At 42.7% G+C, this 18,079-nt stretch overlaps 1 protein-coding gene across 2 annotated transcripts in view; it reads left to right on the top strand.

The window, feature by feature from the left end:
* Positions 1-18,079, top strand: part of NUP188 (nucleoporin 188) — a 42,762-nt gene that overhangs the window by 1,889 nt on the left and 22,794 nt on the right. The window contains exons 3-43 of one of the 2 annotated variants that reach the window (XM_053473863.1): positions 3-76; positions 1,098-1,182; positions 1,342-1,422; positions 1,499-1,543; positions 1,771-1,863; positions 2,022-2,144; positions 2,512-2,723; positions 2,890-3,004; positions 3,097-3,297; positions 3,418-3,507; positions 3,625-3,690; positions 3,818-3,937; positions 4,035-4,161; positions 4,777-4,932; positions 5,094-5,220; positions 5,303-5,390; positions 5,485-5,552; positions 6,185-6,296; positions 6,383-6,497; positions 8,406-8,472; positions 8,566-8,691; positions 8,997-9,130; positions 9,222-9,328; positions 9,410-9,616; positions 9,815-9,984; positions 10,220-10,289; positions 10,370-10,437; positions 10,542-10,734; positions 11,056-11,133; positions 11,216-11,301; positions 11,450-11,595; positions 11,720-11,895; positions 12,058-12,258; positions 12,507-12,599; positions 12,787-12,951; positions 13,141-13,278; positions 13,688-13,762; positions 13,838-14,038; positions 14,154-14,285; positions 14,432-14,505; positions 14,699-14,828. In XM_053473863.1, the coding sequence (XP_053329838.1) occupies positions 3-76; positions 1,098-1,182; positions 1,342-1,422; positions 1,499-1,543; positions 1,771-1,863; positions 2,022-2,144; positions 2,512-2,723; positions 2,890-3,004; positions 3,097-3,297; positions 3,418-3,507; positions 3,625-3,690; positions 3,818-3,937; positions 4,035-4,161; positions 4,777-4,932; positions 5,094-5,220; positions 5,303-5,390; positions 5,485-5,552; positions 6,185-6,296; positions 6,383-6,497; positions 8,406-8,472; positions 8,566-8,691; positions 8,997-9,130; positions 9,222-9,328; positions 9,410-9,616; positions 9,815-9,984; positions 10,220-10,289; positions 10,370-10,437; positions 10,542-10,734; positions 11,056-11,133; positions 11,216-11,301; positions 11,450-11,595; positions 11,720-11,895; positions 12,058-12,258; positions 12,507-12,599; positions 12,787-12,951; positions 13,141-13,278; positions 13,688-13,762; positions 13,838-14,038; positions 14,154-14,285; positions 14,432-14,505; positions 14,699-14,828 (4,935 nt within the window). Of the gene's footprint in view, positions 1-2; positions 77-1,097; positions 1,183-1,341; positions 1,423-1,498; positions 1,544-1,770; positions 1,864-2,021; positions 2,145-2,511; positions 2,724-2,889; positions 3,005-3,096; positions 3,298-3,417; positions 3,508-3,624; positions 3,691-3,817; positions 3,938-4,034; positions 4,162-4,776; positions 4,933-5,093; positions 5,221-5,302; positions 5,391-5,484; positions 5,553-6,184; positions 6,297-6,382; positions 6,498-8,405; positions 8,473-8,565; positions 8,692-8,996; positions 9,131-9,221; positions 9,329-9,409; positions 9,617-9,814; positions 9,985-10,219; positions 10,290-10,369; positions 10,438-10,541; positions 10,735-11,055; positions 11,134-11,215; positions 11,302-11,449; positions 11,596-11,719; positions 11,902-12,057; positions 12,259-12,506; positions 12,600-12,786; positions 12,952-13,140; positions 13,279-13,687; positions 13,763-13,837; positions 14,039-14,153; positions 14,286-14,431; positions 14,506-14,698; positions 14,829-18,079 lie in introns of both variants that reach the window. The other variant, XM_053473862.1, reaches the window with a different exon arrangement.

Here is an 18,079-nt window from a genome sequence, read left to right as displayed (position 1 = left end):
AGACACAGATCAAAGCTGAACTCGATCGATTTGGAGACCGATTTCTCCAGGGACTGGCGTATTATAAACCTCCCAGGTAAATCTAAACAGTTCTTCCTCGAGAGAATACATTGAATTTCGTCCCGTCTGGGTTTCCGGTACCCGATTCTGGAGATGAGTCACGTTTACCAAGGGCTCACGTCATTAAAATTAGCCAAGCAGGAGTGTTAACGTCCTCAGAATGAGTGTTAACTCATTCCCTCCCTCAGAGGGAGTGTTAACCTCCTCGGCTGTCACCTGTGTTGAAGTGCATGCGATGGCTGGAGTGTCCCTTTAAGAAGCCAATTGGCTCATGTGGCTTTTTTAGGATAGAGTGAGAAGAGAGATGGTCAGGACAGAAAAGTGATCACTGTTGCTTAGCAACACAAGCAATACGTAGTTTTAATACATGGATTTAGTTCCGTATTAAAAGCTGTAACGTTTTTGCGCACACTACCTTCTGGAGAAAACGTTTGCGTATGGTTAGGCAGTGGGACGAGAGCACGAGTGACGGGAAGACCCAAGAAAGCCAGAACTATGGCGTTTTAATTGAGCAGTGAAGGGGGCAACGTATTAAGTAGTTCCATTAGACATTAAATGACGCTGCTTGCTGCCTGTCTCTGGTGTCCTGCGTTCACTTAAGGAATCCATTTAGCGTGGAAGAAGGCTTTAAGAAGCACGGTTTTATGTGTGTCTGTTCTCTAAATGCTAATTTGCCAACGGCCTGGTTCCGGAATTAATAACAGCAGCCTCAAATTTCGGTAATGGCGCAAATCAGCTCAGGACAAGTGGGTTACATCCTCCGTTATCTCTGGAGACAGGACAAAGAATATAAACCTTCACCGACTCATAGGAAGATTCGTTTTTACTGCCCTGCCCTGTAGGAAGGTTGGGATCCTATGGACCCGGTTAGCGTTTTCTTTAATAATAATTTAATGGATGGAACAATGATTTATTATTATTTATTATTACGGTTTACTCCTCTTTAGCAAGCGGATGTAGGACACTGAGATTGAGGTTGCTGAAAATGTACAGTTACTGTGCTCTCTCTGTAAATAATAACCTCTTTATTCTTGCAGCCCGAGCTCAGCAAACAAAGTTAAATTGAACAAGTCTGTGCATCCGACACTAAAGGAACTTGGCTTGCGGATCAGCAAATTCTTGGTGAGGAATACTTTGTAGCTGCGGACCCTCAGCTTCGTGTGCCTTGCAAATGAGCGGCCGAGTTGTAGCCCGGGAAAAATACCCGAATGTAGAGTGTTGATAAAGACATTGGAGGTTGTATTTGTAGTTTGAGTTGTCTTTCTTTGTAAATAAATATAGGGTCTTGATGAGGAACAGAGTGTCCAGCTGCTGCTGTGTTACCTCCAGGATGATTACAGGGGCACCCAAGCTTCCATAAAGGTGAGATTGCGCTATTCGGCTGCAGAACCAGTGAGTATTTCGTTCGTTAGCGCTCACATATCTTTCTGTCTTTCAGCTGGCGCTGCAGGAGGAGAGGCAGAGTCAGGCTTTGATGCTGAAGGTCTGTTCATTATTCATCTCCTTGGTCTTTGCTGTTGTAACATTTAATATTGTCCAGTCACTTTAATTTTACTTTTAAAATAGCAAACTTTTATTAGAATGATTTTAGACAATTGGAAATATTTTCAATGTTTTTTTTTTGTATTTCTTTACTCTTTATTGTGTGTTTTGTGTTCATTTATATCCCATACACCCAACAGACCTATACTCATGTTTTCTGTCTTGCAGATTGCCAACTATTACTATGAAGAAAGGATTTGTATGCTACGTTGTGTCCTGCAGCTGCTGACCTATTTCCAGGATGAGAAGCACCCGTACAGGGTAATTGTCATTTGCACTCATGTTGAATGGTTGGTAATTGAACCTGAAATTGTAATTTACCCTGCTTGAGGAATTCTCTGTGCTGGGCAGGCCAGGTGCTTTCTTCATATACTTTGAGATTACTTTGCCATTTAAGTTGTCATTCGTTATGTCCTCAGATGCAATTTGCACAATGTATGGAAATGCTGGAGCAGAAGGATATGGTAGGAAAATACTGCAAACACCTGGAAAAACTGTGCAAAGAAGATGCTCCGACCTGGGAAACACACGGGAACCTCATGGTACTTCCACGTCTCATGTCTTTTTACTTTGTAAGACTCGAGCGTCCGGGGGAAGGACTTATGTCGTGAGATATTGAATTGTTTGATGTGGCAAGCATAACACTAGGGCTCTATCCCCCCAGAGACAGTTGTATGGTGTGTTCTAATATTCGTATTCTTTGCTTTGCACCGGAAACCCATCTTGTACATTAAAAAAACATTAGAGAGGTCAACTCGCTGGTGAGTGAAACTCCTATCTTAACTACCCTGAATGCAAGAATTAAATTCCTGTAGGAGTGGGGCCAATATGTCCTGTGTACAGCATTTCCTTTTCTCATATATTTTAGAAACCATCTGTTCCCATCCTTGTGACATTCTCCTTTTACAGACAGAACGTCAGGTGTCGCGCTGGTTTGTACAGTGCCTACGGGAGCAGGCCATGCTACTGGAAGTCATCTTCCTATATTACGCCTACTTTGCCATCTCTCCCAAAGAATTGCTGTCCCTCACAAGACTGTTCAAAGAGCAAGGCTTTGGTCTCCGTCAGCAAAATAGGCATTTGATAGAAGCAAGCATGGACCCTCTGGTGGAAAGGATTGGGTACGGAATGACTTTATTCTTTTGATGTATTCAGTTAATAAATAAAATACCTTTACTGTGAATTTGGTCCTAGGAAAGTTTGAAATTAGTTTACCTTCTATGACATTGTTTTGTTGAGGACATTTTCTGCAAGCTTATAAAAAAAAAAATCTAATTTAAATTGTAGCTATTTTGCGGTCCTAATCCTACTGGAAGGGTTTGATATCGACACACTACAGGAATGTGCCTTAAAAGACCATACTGATCAGCACCCGTTTGCTCTGGAAAAGCAGATCTGCAAGGTACGGTCTTTCTTTATTATGTTTATTATTATTTATTATTATTGCAGTTCTTATCTGGTGTTACTCCAACAAGCCACTTCTCTCTTTTGCAGGACATGGATGACGTTCTGCTAATGCTCGGAGACTTGCCGCACCATGCACCCGTGCTCTTGGCCTGGGCTCTGCTTCGGCACACGCTGAGCCCGGATGAGGCTGCTCCAGCCATCCGTAAAATGGGCAACACTGCCATCAAGCTACATGTTTTCCAGTATTTGACCAACATGCTCCGGGCCCTTGGTAGTGGTGAAAATAACGTGAGTGCTGTGTCCATTTTTATTTCTAACGTAACAGGCATTGTGTTGGTTATAATACTGTGGTTGGTGTAGAAACATTTATTTCTGGACTTTTTTTTTTAATATATATTTTCGTTTCAGTGTACGACCAGCACGGCGTGTGTGTGCGTCTACAGTCTCCTGTGCTTTGTGCTTATGTCCCTGGAGGAACAGACATTGGGAAATCAGCAGGTGAGTCTTGGAAGACTATCAAGGGGAACGCTAGCACTGATTTGCTGTCTTTCTTTTTAGAACCGTTGCTTTCCTGGTGCAGTTTTTTTCTTATTTTTTTTTTCTCTTTCTTGCAAGGATGTTATTGATACAGCCTGTCAAGTTCTCTCTGCTCCAAACCTCTCGGACCTCTTTTGGAACACGGTAAGTACGGGTGATGGTTGCTCCAAGTTTCCTACCACCTCCTGTTGATAGCATTATGAGGTTTCACCATAATTGTAATTTGCATGTATGGGTTTTTGTTGTTGATGCTTGAATTTTGTATCATTAGGAACCTACAACAGGCCTTGGGATCCTTTTGGACAGCGTGTGTGGGATGTTTCCTTATCACATGTCCCCATTGCTTCAGCTTCTCACGCCTCTGGTCTCCAACAGAACCACTGCCAGGAAGGTGAGAGGCTGATCTGGAAGGGAACTTTTTTTATTCAAAATGGAAATTGGGGAAGTCCTGCTTTTGGTCCCAGTGTGATATTGGGGTCTGTTTACAGGTGTATATGTTCCTCAATAAGATGTCCTTCTACACCGAGTATTACAAACACAAGCCTCATGATGTCCTGTCACACGAGGATGAAACACTCTGGAAGAGACAGTCCCCTAAACTTCTTTACGCATTAGGTATGGACACCCAATTTGTGTTTTTGTTAATTTGTCTTATTTCTTCTAAATTTGTTGCCCCCCCTCCCCCATGATATTGGGCCATCTTTCAGAATTGCAAGTGGTGGATGATGTAGGGATAGGTATAAGTGAAAAATTCTGGAAGGGTCTGGGGCTTTGTTCCTGCCAGGAAGATCCTGAAGCTAGTATCTATACCTTCTAGAGAAAGACCTTTCATGACCTTAAATGTCCAGAAGGCATATAAGTCATTGTCGACATGAACAAGATATTAAAGCGTGCCGTTTATGGACAGTGGCCATAATGGGGCCAGTAGTTTTCAAAAATCCCTTCAGAACCATGTTTGCGAGGAAAGATTTCCAGATATTAAAATAAGTTATACTGGTGAATCTGTCTTTATTAGGGTGTGCAGTTAGCCCCCTTTGGTTACAATTATATTTGTTAACAAAGCAGCTGTTTAGTTAATAAAATATTTCATTTAGGTGCCAAGGGTGTCCTCAAATGCATGGGTTTTGCTCTACGCTCTGTTGCCGTTCATTATCAGATTATAGCCAGGTGAATCAGAAAACATTTAACTTTTTCCTGACTCTACCCCCTACTTCCTCCGCCTGTTTTCAGGATTAGGGCAGACCAATATACGCGTACCCCAAGGAACCATCGGGCAAGTCACATCGTGCGGACTCGGCGCGCTTGTACGTTGGGAATTCTCATACAGCTGCTGGACTCTTTTTACCTGTGAGATTGAGATGGTGCTGCACGTTGTATCAACAGCAGGTAGGACTTTTTATCTAAAAATATTTACAAGTTTACGGATGTGCCGTCTTTTAGATAACGGTAGCAGGATACGGAATCCTTGGATTCCTCACAACCCCTTTCTTTGTCGTTTGCCTTGATGGACTGAGAGTCTGTCTTGAGATTTCTACTCTTGTGTTTAGATGTAATCCAGCACTGTGAAAGGGTCAAGCCGATAATAGATCTGGTTCACAAAGTCATCAGTGCCGACCCATCCCTGGCCGACTGCCTCCTACCCATAACATCTAGACTATATTTGCTTCTGCAGAGGTAGGCAAGCAGTTATCAGTGTATACGTGATAAGTGTGGGATTTGCTTTTGGTGATTCCATCTCAAAATTCTTTTTCTGTAGGCTGACAACCATAATGCGCCCTCCGATGACCTTTATTGCATCGTGTGTTAACTGTGTCACTGCCCTTGCCCAAACCATGACATCTAAGGTGAGTGTTTTGCTTTGTTTTCCGTAGGTTGGCATTGTGGGTATTCATATATACTAGGTGATAATTCTGACAAACGTTGTTTCCCCCTTGTAAGGTTTGGGCAGATTTACATCAAACTGGGTTCCTGCCATTGGTGTCAAATCCTGGTTTTGGACGTATCAGGTATTCATGTTCATTCCAAGTGAAAACAGAGTGTAGATAGAAATATCCATATCATAGGTAGTTCTGTTGTGTATGCAAAGTGTGACCCTCCATCGGGAGGGATGGCAGTCTCTGCTTGTAGGGATTTCTGTATCCACACCTGGGGACTTGTAGGGTATCGCTACCAATAGGAGGGTTTTGCTGCTATCTACATACATCGGTGAGGTTAGCTCTGAACACATGCATTGGGGTGAGTTGGAAATATGGCGTAGGCATGCCCAAACTGTTCTTCCATGACCCGGAGATTTAACGTTGCAAACTAGAGAAGTGGTGCTTTACCCCTAGTCTCTGGGCAAAATATGGAGAGTTCCCAGGTATAAAATTATCTGCTCGATTGCCAGTAGTTCTAAAATCTTGATCTAGCGTTGACCATGTCAGGATAGCATTAAACTAGACAAATTCGGCTTTACCTGTGCATACTGAAAATATAACTTTGATTTTATTTCAGTTGGTTTAATTCAACCAACCTAAGAAACGTAGCAAATGGGGAAATTACTTAGTTTCTTAGAATGGGGAAAGAATGAATGGGGAAATGAATACTTGCTGCTAGTCTGTTCCATCACTTAGAGCTTATCTTTCTCTGACTCCCACAGCGCTGAGGGGATGAACTCCGGTGGGTACAGGACGCTGCTGGGGATAGAACAGATGCATGGCGAGTATGATGTCACCATATCTTTCCTGCATCTTGTCACTGCTCTAGTGAAGGTATGACTGCTCAGAAAAGACAGCCTGGCATCCATTCTATTTGTCGGTTTGCTGCGTCTAGTAAATGTAATCTCCTTCATTTTCAGGGTCGGCTCGGAAGTACCCAAGGACTTATCCCAAGTATCCAGTTTGTCCTGCATGAAATACTTCCCAATTACTACCGGTGGCGTTACAAGAGCCATGGAGTGAGAGATCAGCTAGGTAGGCGTCTGTAGGGATGATATGATGTTGTAGGTGCCAGAACAGAAAAAACTGCTGTTGAACAAATGTATAATGTTCCAGAATCACACAAAAAATATGTTCTATCACGCTGTAAAAAGTAAAAAAAAAAAAAAAAACCTGTCACTATATATTATAGTCTAGGGCTGCAACTAACGATTATTTTAATAATCGATTAGTTGGCCGATTATTTTTTCGATTAATCGGATAAAAAAAATGTAAATTTTTAATTTATTTAAAATAATTTACTAAACAAATGATGTTAAATACAAACAGCAGAATAAAAAAACTTTGATAATACATTTCTTGTCTTTATTTCCCAACCAGCCCCCCAATATATGCACATTTGAGCCCAGGCTTGCTACGCTGCCTCCCAGACATGCCATGCTGCCCCCCCCACATATGCCACGCTGCCTACCACAGCACTCCATGCTGCCTCCCACATCTGCCACTCCACGCTGCCTCCCACATCTGCCACTCCACGCTGCCTCCCACATCTGCCACTCCACGCTGCCTCCCACATCTGCCACTCCACTCTACCCCCCACATGCCACTGTGCCTGATACGCCTTATACCCCCTGAAACACCACTCCATCCTACCCAGACATGCCACCCTGCCCTCCCCACATATGCCACGCCATGCTGCCTCCCACATCTGCCACTCCACAATGCCTCCCACATATGCCACGCTGCCTCCCACATCTGCCACTCCACGCTGCCTCCCACATCTGCCACTGTGCCTGATACGCCTTATATCCCCTGATACCCCACTCCATCCTCCCCAGACATGCCACCCTGCCTCCCAGACATGCCACTTCTCTACCCCCAGATATGCCACTCTACCCCCAGATATGCCTTATACACCCTGATACACCACTCCGTCCTCCCCAGACATGCCACACTGCCCTCCCCACATATGCCTTATATACTGTATATGCCTTATACCCCCAGATATGTCACTTCACTGCCCCCAGGATTTAGATTCCCCTAAATTAACCCTAAACTCCCCATTAACCATAACTGCCCCTAAATTAACCCTTAACACCCCCTTAACCACAGCATCCCCTAAATTAACCCTAAAGACCCCATCAACCACAGCATCCCCTAAATTAACCCTAAACACACCATTAACCACAACTGCCTCAAATTAACCCCAAACACCCCATTAACCACAGCTGCTCCTAAATTAACCCTAAACACCCTATTAACATAACTGCCCCTAAATTAACCCTAAACACCCCACTAACCATAACTGCCCCTAAATTAACCCTAAACACCCCACTAACCATAACTGCCCCTAAATTAACCCCCACCTCCCCTAACTTTCAGTAGCCCAAATATATATATATATATATATATATATATATATATATATATATATATATATATATATATATATATATTACATACATATATACACACATATATATACACACACATACACATATATATATATACATATACTTACAGTTAGACGAGTGTCACAGCCATGTGGTTCTGGCCTGGAGAAGGAAGGGGCGGGGCCAGTTGTCACAGTGATTACAGGGAGGGGGAGTAAGTAGGAGCTGCTGCTGTGAGACGGTGACTCAGACTAAACGGATTATATAATGAGGGGGATTTTTCAGAGCGTTTGCTCTGAAAAAACCCTCATTTTATAATCGATTTTATCGATTAGTTGTTGCAGCCCTATTATAGTCTATTGCATTCATGAATACTTCGGTAATTTAGTTTTATACATGTTAAGGTGCAAGCACAGTATTTTAGTACTTAGAGTATCTTTAGAATTTACCCCTGATGCAGAAAATACCTGCTGCAGAAAAACAAGTGTTTTTATATTGTTTCAGGAATAAACCCTGTTTCTTTCTCACTCAAAGCAATTTACTTTTCCAGGCTACTTGATATTGCAATTACTCCACGCCATCCTAAACCTGTCATCGGATTTGGTAGCCGACACCAGGTGAGAAAATGCCTCCCTGACTGCATCGTCGCCCTCTTCCGAGTTCGACGTAACGTTTTAGATATAAATGAATTTCTGTCCGTGTTGTTACAGTAACCCAAGCCTGCAGTCTGTCTGCGTCTACGGCCTTTTGAACACAGAAGCCAGACAAGCCGTTATTAACGTCATGGGGACTGGAGTGGATACCATCAACGGGGCAATATTTTCTCGGGCAGGCAGGTAAATGTGCCGTGTGGGTTATATTAATATCTCTTTTTTTCTTTTCTTCAAAGGTGGGAATGTGTTTTAAAATAATTTCTTTTAGCAGAAAAAAGGAAAATAAAATGCTCCTCTCCAGGATAGTGGTGTTTGTTTTAAGAGTTGATAGTTTTCTATATGATATTTCAATTTATGCAATTTACACATATATTAGGATTAGCAATTTTAATAAAGAGGCAGATTTTATGGAGAAGCATTTTGTCCTGGTATTTAACATCATGGTTATTATGCCCTTTAAATCAACATCCTTGTTTTACTTCCCATAGCAGTGGCACGGAGGGCCAGGGACAGATGCTGATCCAAATGGTGAAACTGGCCTTTTCCATCACCAATAATGTAATCCGACTGAAGCCTCCCAGTAGCGGAATGTCCCTTCTGGAGCAGGCACTCACCCAACATGGTGAGTATCACGCTCCAAAAGACCCAGAGCAATCACTGGCGTTTGTTTCTCTGTGTCCTGAGATCTGAGATCTTTTCCGCTTCGCTACCAGGTGCCGATGGGAATAATCTCATTGCCGTGCTAGCAAAATACATCTACCATAAATATGATCCGTCTCTGCCACGGCTGGCAATCCAGCTTCTCAAACGTTTGGCCACGGTAGGATAGCACTTTTAAAGAGGTACACAATTTAAATACTGTTCATGGTACGAGAAGGTAACACCCAGCCTCTTGCCACAGGTTGCGCCAATGTCGGTTTACGCTTGCTTGGGTAGTGATGCCGCTGCCATCCGAGATGCCTTCCTGAACCGCCTGCAGTGTACCGTTGAGGACATGCAGATTAAAGTCATGATATTAGACCTGCTGACGGTAGCTGTCGAGACACAACCGGGACTCATTGAACTTTTCCTAAACCTTCAAGTGAAGGACGCAAGCGACGGGACAAAGGTGAGGTAGTAGGGCAATTCCTGATGATGAATCTGCAATCTAATTTTTAAAGGTCTCGGCAGTTAATTATGAGCCTGTTGACACGCTTTCGTTTTTTTTTAGTATAAAATATTAAGCCCACAAATCTGTATTAATTGGTACCATAGTTGTAAGTGTGGAAGCTGGCTGGTTAACCCCTTTGTTCTTTGGACCTTGCAGGAGTACAGCATGGGGCGGTGGAGCTGTCTCCACGTTGTCTTGGATCTGATTGACTTCCAGCAGCCTGATCGCTTTTGGTGCACCCCTCAGCTACACCGCTCGGCCGTCGCTTTCCTCCATGCCCTGTGGCAGGACCGCCGTGACAGCGCGATGACCGTGCTCAGGACCAAGTAAGCGATCAGCGTACCCTTTGGTAGAGTCGGACATCGTGCCTTCTCTCTCCTGTACCGTCTAAGGTCCGATAATGTATTTTAATTCAGCCCGATGCTATTGGTTTAAATTCTCGTCGTTTTGATCAAGTTGGAAAGGTAGCAATTAACAATGGCCACTACTCCACACCGAATGCTTTCATATGCTTTTTCGCAGCGATACATGATTGTCACAAGTGTTTTTTTTGTTTACCAGGCCCCATTTTTGGGAGAAACTGACCAGCCCTTTGTTTGGAACCCTCTTACCCCTATCCGAATCATCAGAGGTCAGTACATATGGCAGGCAGGTAAGCGTTTTGCGTGGACACGCTGGGACTCTCGCTGACGCGTTCTCTGGCTTTTACAGCTCAGTGCTCTGGAGACTTGTGCCTTCATCATGAAAATCCTCTGCCTGGAGATCTTCTACGTGGTCCGGTAAGAAAACAGAGAGGTGTAAAAGCTTAACTGTTTTAAGCTATAAAGAGGGTAAACTGAGTGTTATCCTTTTTTATTATTATTATTATTATTATTATTCACAGGGGCTCGCTGGACAGTTCCTTGAAAAGCATACTGAAGAAGTTCTCTGACGAGAAACGCTTCGCTTATTGGTCGAAATACGTTCACTCTCTGATCTGCCAAGTGGCCGACGAAGAAGGAAGCCGCGCCATCCCTCCGGAATATCAGATGCTGCTGTCGGGCTGGCGTATGCTCCTCATCGTCTCGACCAATCACGTGAGCTTGTTTTCATCTAACCACCTTCCCTCTTATAGGGAGTTTACATACATTAAATACATAACTGATATACGCTGCTAGCAATATGTTAGGGATACTTTAGTTTTTGCTAGAAAGTATTGTAGGTTTTGCCTTCTGGTTTATATTTTCTGTACTGACTAGATACGATAGACTGGATCAAAAAATCGCTTTCATCTCATTATTCTCTTTGTCTTCTAAAGTGATCAGGAATAACATTACGAGCTGGAGCTCTGCAGCAGCCATAATGTTCTTTAATGTTACGCACTTAACTTTCCCAACTCCTTGTGTGTTTCTCCACAGGCCGAAGTGACCCACTTGACAGACGCAGCTGTCCGAAAGCAGTTGTTCAGAGACATCCTAGATGGCACACAAGCTCTGGTTTGTATCACTTTTGTAGCTAAGGGTGGTTGTGAAGATACGTTAGCGATTCGATGATTTTATGATGTGTATCTCTGTATAGTTTCAGGTTCAGAACTCTGTGGTCTGTCTTCAACTTGGCTCCATGCTGTGCACGCTGATGGTCATCTTACTGAGAAAGTGGATGAAGTAAGTTTTCCTCCCCAGCCACCAAAATCCATTGCCTTGTTGGTTTGCATGTAGAAGTCTAGCCAACAAATCAAAGTATAGACGCTTATATTAATGCAGTCGGAGCTGGTCATTATCATGACTATCCTATTTTTTTCTTGCCTCTTAGTGACTTAGACTCTCCCAGTGATATTATTTTGTGTCTTGCCAAAATCCTGGAGGGAATTCTTCAGACTGATCCTCAACAAATGGAGAAAACCAAATCCAGAGTCTTCTCTGCACTGATATCTGTGGTGAATATGAAGCCGATGAAAGGTGAGATGGCCCGGCAAGCTACCAAATGAACCGCTCATAGATTTAACGCATTTTCCACAATGGGCACAATGGGCATTTTCCTTCCGCTTTATTAACCATCTCCGGTTTGCTGCCTCCTTTACAGCCAGCGAGATACCTCAGTACCAGCAGCTGGTGCACAGCGTGTGCGAGACTTTGCAGGATGAAGTTTTGTCGCTTGTTGATCAGACGCAGCATTCACTGAAAGCAGAGAGTAACTCTGAGGACAGCATGGAAACCGAGAGTTCCCTCCGTACCCGACAAAAGGACCAGCGTGATGGCGTGAGTGTGAAATATAATTATTGTATTACTCTGTGTGTGTGTGTATATAGTGTGTGTGTGTATATATATAATATAATCTTGTCCGTGGTCTAGATACAAGCGGAATGATGAGACAAGGCGATTGTGTTACAGTATTTTCACGTGTCGCTTTCCCCTGTTAAGGTCTGTGTTCTCGCTCTGTACTTGGCCAAGGAACTGTGCCAGGCAGACGAGGATGGAGAACAGTGGTTACTTGTGATCAGGAAGCTGCCCGTACTGCATACACTTCTCGGCGCTCTTGAGGTCAGCCTGCGCTTCAAGCAGAACCTTCATTTTTGTGACGCCACTCTGCATCTCCTGTTTACGCTTGCAAAGACCCATCAGGTAGGATCGTTTAACTGCGGCGGATGCTATTAAGTAAAAAACCCTTACGTGCACCTATTTAACCTTTTAATGGCATTGTTTTAACCAAACATTACCCACTGTGCATAGGAAGATTTATGTTGTCTTTTTTGTTATATCTGATATACATCTATATCCCCGAACACCATTACTGCGTAATGTAATGACGTCTGCAGGTAAATCATGCTTTGGGTTTGATAAGTTGATCACTGTCGGCTTGGCTTTCACAGGGAGCGGCTGCTGTTGCCGGTGCTGGTCTAGCAGAGAGTGTGTGTCTGCCCCTTCTTAGCGTGTACCAGCTGAGCACCAACGGGGCCAGCACGGTGAGCTCCTTGATTTTCTATGTTCTTGTGGTTGACTTTTGTTTATGGGGTCTTAGACAATATTTAACTCCAAAATCTACCTACCACTACTGATGGGGGTTCCAAACCTAGCATGTAACCTTTATGTACGACTAAGATGTATCTTTGGCATAAAGCATTTTAGGCCTGTGTTCTCTCTCCTCGTCAGGCACAACCTTCCATCTCCTCACGCAAAGCTCTGGATGCTCCCTCCTGGCCTGGTGTTTACCGTTTGACCGTGTCCCTCATGGAGCGATTGCTGAAGACTTTGAGATACAACTTCCTCACAGAAGCTTTGGACTTCGTCGGCGTTCATCAGGAAAGGATCCTACAGGTGAGTCCCACAAGCAGGCGTGAATTACCTCCGCACAAATACATGCTTTATTACCGGGGTTTATTATAAGCTCTCCCCGGGAGATCCTGACAATAAAGTCATTAAGCATCCGTCGGCGGTTGTGACTTATTTGTGTAAGTGGAGTCTCTGGCCGGTATGATAGTTGCTCGTATCTGTGTCTTTTCTCAGTGTCTGGGTGCAGTGCGCACGGTGCAGAGCCTGGCTTGTCTCGAGGAGGCCGACCACACTGTAGGTTTCCTTCTGCAGCTCTCAAGTTTTACACACGAGTGGCATTTCCACCTGCCCCAGCTAATGAAGGATATTCAGGTAAGGAAGACCACTGGTTTTGTGTGTTGTGTAGATAGATGTTTTATCGGATTGACTGATCTGGATCTGCATTGTTCATCCGTTTAGCACTGGAAGCAAACAATGTTTCATTCAGAGAATGTTTTTATTTAATAACCTTTCATGTAATTACAATAGTATCAAGATATGACAATAAATATGATTTTAGTTCGGAGGATTCATTTGAATGTCTGTCAGACTGGCCATGTGTATAATTCAACCCCTGATTTATAATAATGTATGAATTATACATTCTGTAGACACTTGTCACACACTGGGATGCAGTATAGAATTCTCTGGTGTCCAGTTTAAAGCAGTTGATTTTGGTTACCTTGTGAATTGTGTTTAGTTGTTTATCGGGATCATTAGTCCCTGGACTTATCTGTTGCAGGTGAACCTTTGTTACCTGTGCCAGTCGTGCACCTCTCTCCTGCACAGCCGCAAAATGCTTCAGCATTATTTACAGGTGAGTAACGTGCGGTTGGGCAGGGGGCTGCTGGGTCCCCAAGTGCATCTACTCATGACAGTATTCTCTCTCTAGATAAAGAACGGAGAGACTGTGGCACCAGCTGCGGCTCCCCGTGGTTCTCAGACACCTTCTAAGCAGCCGACAGCCGAGAGCGAGGCCTTGGAGTTCAGAGCGTTGCAGTGCGTTCAGCACAGCCTACTGAAGATACTCAGCCAGACCCTGGCCTCCCTAAGAGCTTTCACTCCCGACCTCTGCCAGATCCTACAGCTCTGGGTATGTAGAAAAATAGACTCAATTATTTTAATAAGAACCTGGCCAAGACCAGGGGCCCTTATCAGTTTCCAGCGACTAAATGACACATTTGTCCCTTCTCTTGACTTTCTTGCAGCCTCTTGACCTTGCCCAGTACCAGTTGCTCTTCTCTTTGAGCTTTACAACTCCAGCATTCGATACCGATGTCACTCCTTCTTTTGGAACTCTTCTGGCCACTGTGAATGTCACGTTAAACATGCTGGGAGAGGTGAGGCTATTAAGATTACCCCACAGCATTCACAATAATGGTCTTAAAGGAACAGTTTACTTGTCCTGTTAATGGATGTGCTGAGCCTGTCCAGACTTTACATTTTTTATATATACTTGAGTACATTTTGTTTTCTTCTACCGCAGTTGGACAAGAAGAAAGATCTTCCTTTACTGGCCCAGACTTTGCCTACCACCGCCGAAGAAAACAAAAATCTGAAGTGAGTTTAGCACTACAGTGAAGTAAAACAATAAAAGGTTCATTAAGGTCTTACGTGTTTCATATACGTTCACAAAGGGAGTCTGCAAGACCTAAATTAGAATCGTCTCGTTTTTATTTTTTATTGTTTGACAGATTAGTCGATCGTAAGAGGTCCCATTCGGGTGATATTCTGAAAGTATTTTGCTTTGCAGGTCCCTGCTGCTCTTCACCATGGAGAATTGTTTTTACGTGTTAATATCACAGGCTGTACGGTACTTGAAGGATTCATCTGTGAACTCCAGGGACAAGCAGCGCATGAAACAGGAGCTTAGTTCTGAACTGGTACGTGTCTGCGTCCATATAATCACTGCGTAGCAAACTAGGGACAACCTTTTAAGCATCTGCCATCAAACATAATGCAGATAACGGGGTCCACTGCAGGTATGTGTGTATGATTATTTATATATATATATATATTACACACAGTGTAAAGGATATATCTATGAGCTTATACATACCTGAATGCTACCAGAATTGTAATCATGGGTATCCTCAGTACCGCCTCTGTGCACACGTGTGCTCACCCATACTACGTTTGTTCGATCCCATAAAGCTGTATGCAGATGCTACGAGCTAATTAACTGAACTACTTAAATAACAAAACAAAGCTTATTTTAATAGCCTTTTGAAATCTTAGTGTGCAGGTGATCTGCATTGTTGGTTAATTCAATTTTACTTTCAATAGTTTTTATTAATTTTTAAAGAAATAAGAAGTACAAATAACACCAATAGTAATACATGAGAGACAGTCACAGCTGTCAGTTGTGATCAAACCAGGACAGTCGCAGCTGTCATTACATTGAAAATTTAAACCATCTTGATAAGCATGTAGCACAGTTACATTGTAACGTTATAAGATAATAAAAAACGTAAACAAGAAAACTTCCCTGTAAAGGAAGAGGAACAGAACAGTATGCCTGAGTGAATTTTTTTTAAAAGTGTATATCTGCTCAAGTATTTTAAATTGAATAGTTTTAATAGTTGACATGCCATACCAGTGAGGATGACTGTAGTTACAGATAGCATAGAGAGTAGGTCTGGAATCCTTAAATATACTAAAGAACCTCAAATATCTATACAATAGGATGAAGAATACCATGGTTTCCATCTGATAGAGAATTGTTTTGTGTTGCCTGAACCTCTAGCTAGAATTTTTTCGTAGGAATATGTAGTATTTAGTTTGGAAATGACTATATCAATAGAGGGAATCTCCACAGTTTTCCATTTGCTTGCAAGAGTGTGTTTTGCAATAATGCAAATGATACAGAATAATTCCCGATATTGTGGGGAAACAGCTTGTATCCCTAGAAAAAGTAAAATCAATTGAGGCGACCAATTTACAGGGCAGTTTAATATCGTAGAAAGAAGGCTTTTACATTCTACCCAATAGGATTGTATAAGAGGGCAATTCCATAAGATATGGTATAAGGTTCCCTTCTGGCCACACTTTCTCCAACATTTATTTGAAGAGTTAGGGAAAGCTTTAGCTATCCTATCCGGAGTATAGTACCAACGGGATACTGTCTTAAAGGCGGATTCTGCATGTGAGGAGCATTGAAGAGCTTTATGTGAACATTTAAAAGCTAACTGCCAATCTTGAAGGGCTACATTTATTCCTATATCATTTTCCCATTGTTTTATGGGATAAGTTTTATTACATTTATCAGATTTAGTGTAAAGAGTATATATAGGTTTTAATCCCTTCATATCAGATGAGAGGTATTTGAGAGTGACGTTATCTACATGCAAAGAGGAGGGGGTCAAAGATTGTAAAAAATGTTTAATACGTAGATATTTGTAAAAATCCTTATTGGATAAATTATATGTGCGTCGAATGGTTTCAAATGTCATTAATCCATTAGCATCATATATATGCTTGACATGAGATATACCCCATAAAGACCAGCTAGTTAATTCAAGCCCTGGACTGGAGGCTTGAATTATTGACAACGGTAGTTCCCCAAGGTTGGGCACCGTAGAGGAAGATAAGGCAGTATGATATTGCAGCCAAACATTATATGAGGTTTTTACTAATGGGTTTGTGAGAGGAGGCCTATGAAGGTTCCAGGCTGGAAGTAGTAAAAGATCACTAATTTTGTAGGGATATACCGAGGAATTTTCAATGTGGACCCAATGTGAATTAGAAGTATCGCACCACCACTGTTTTAGGAGAGTTATCAAAGTAGATATGTAATAACCTTTAATATTAGGCATCCCAATCCCTCCGGCGAGTTTTGATTTAGTGATAATGGTAGCCGATAATCTTGGTCTCTTCCCAGCCCATACAAAATGTGACAGGATTCTATTTATTTTAATGAAAAAGGATTCAGGGAGGTGTATGGGCAATGTCCTAAATAAATAAAGAATTTTTGGTAATATGAACATTTTTAAAGTAGCTATTCTGCCCAACCACGAGACTTCATGCTTAGCATATTCCGCAGAGTCTGACTCAATAGTTGCAAGGAGGGGGATGTAGTTGTTAGTGAATAGGGAAGAGAAGGGGTATGACAATGCTACTCCCAAGTATTTTAGACTAGCTACCTGCCAGTCAAACCGGTATTGGGACTTCAAGGATGTTAATTGCTGAGGGGGAAGGTTCAGAGGGAGAGCCTGTGTTTTAGAGTTATTTAAATGATAATATGACAGCTGACCGTATGTGTTGATGTTTTCCATAACTGCAGGTAAAGATGTTTCTGGCAGGGTGAGGGAAAGGATGACATCATCCGCATATAGAGAGATGAGATGATCTCTACCATTAATACTCAACCCAGAAATTCTGTCATCTAGTCGAAGGGCCTGAGCCAGTGGCTCCATGGATAAGATATAAATTAAAGGGGAAAGAGGGCACCCCTGTCGTGACCCATTTGTAATATTGAATTCCTCAGATAAGGCACCATTAGATAAAACTTTCGCTGAGGGGTTGGAATATAAAGATGACACCGCCAGCAATATACTACCAGCAAAACCCATATGTTCTAATACCGAGAAAGCATACGACCAGCGCAACCTATCAAAAGCCTTCTCGGCATCTAAGGCGAGGATCAAAGCAGGGGCGCTGTCCACCTCAATATAATGGAAGATATTTAAAAGTCTTCTGGTGTTGTCAGAGGTCTGACGGCCCGAGACAAAACCCGACTGATCTTGGTTCACTAGATGTGGGAGAATTAAGGCAATTCTATTAGCTAGGACCTTTGCATATATTTTTAGGTCCTGATTCAGTAGAGAGATCGGTCTAAAATTTTGAGGGTGGTCAGTAGATTTGCCTGGTTTTGGGAGGGTGGTGATCAGGGCTTGTAAGTTTTCTTTGGGTAATGAACCACTGGACATGGCCACCCGACAGAAGTTTCATAAATAGGGGGACAGACTAGTGTTATAGGTTTTATAATATATGCTAGTAAAACCGTCAGGGCCAGGGGCCTTGCCGGATGGAAGAGAACGTATGGTTTTTTGAATTTCTTCTGTGGTGATCTCCTCGTTTAATTTATTTAATTGGAAAGAATTCAATCGTGGTAGATGTAAGCGGTCCAGATATG

The sequence above is a fragment of the Spea bombifrons genome, chromosome 8, assembly GCF_027358695.1.
Source record: "Spea bombifrons isolate aSpeBom1 chromosome 8, aSpeBom1.2.pri, whole genome shotgun sequence".
In the NCBI taxonomy this organism is placed as follows: Eukaryota; Metazoa; Chordata; class Amphibia; order Anura; family Pelobatidae; genus Spea; species Spea bombifrons.
This window is presented reverse-complemented; position numbering and strand designations above follow the sequence as displayed.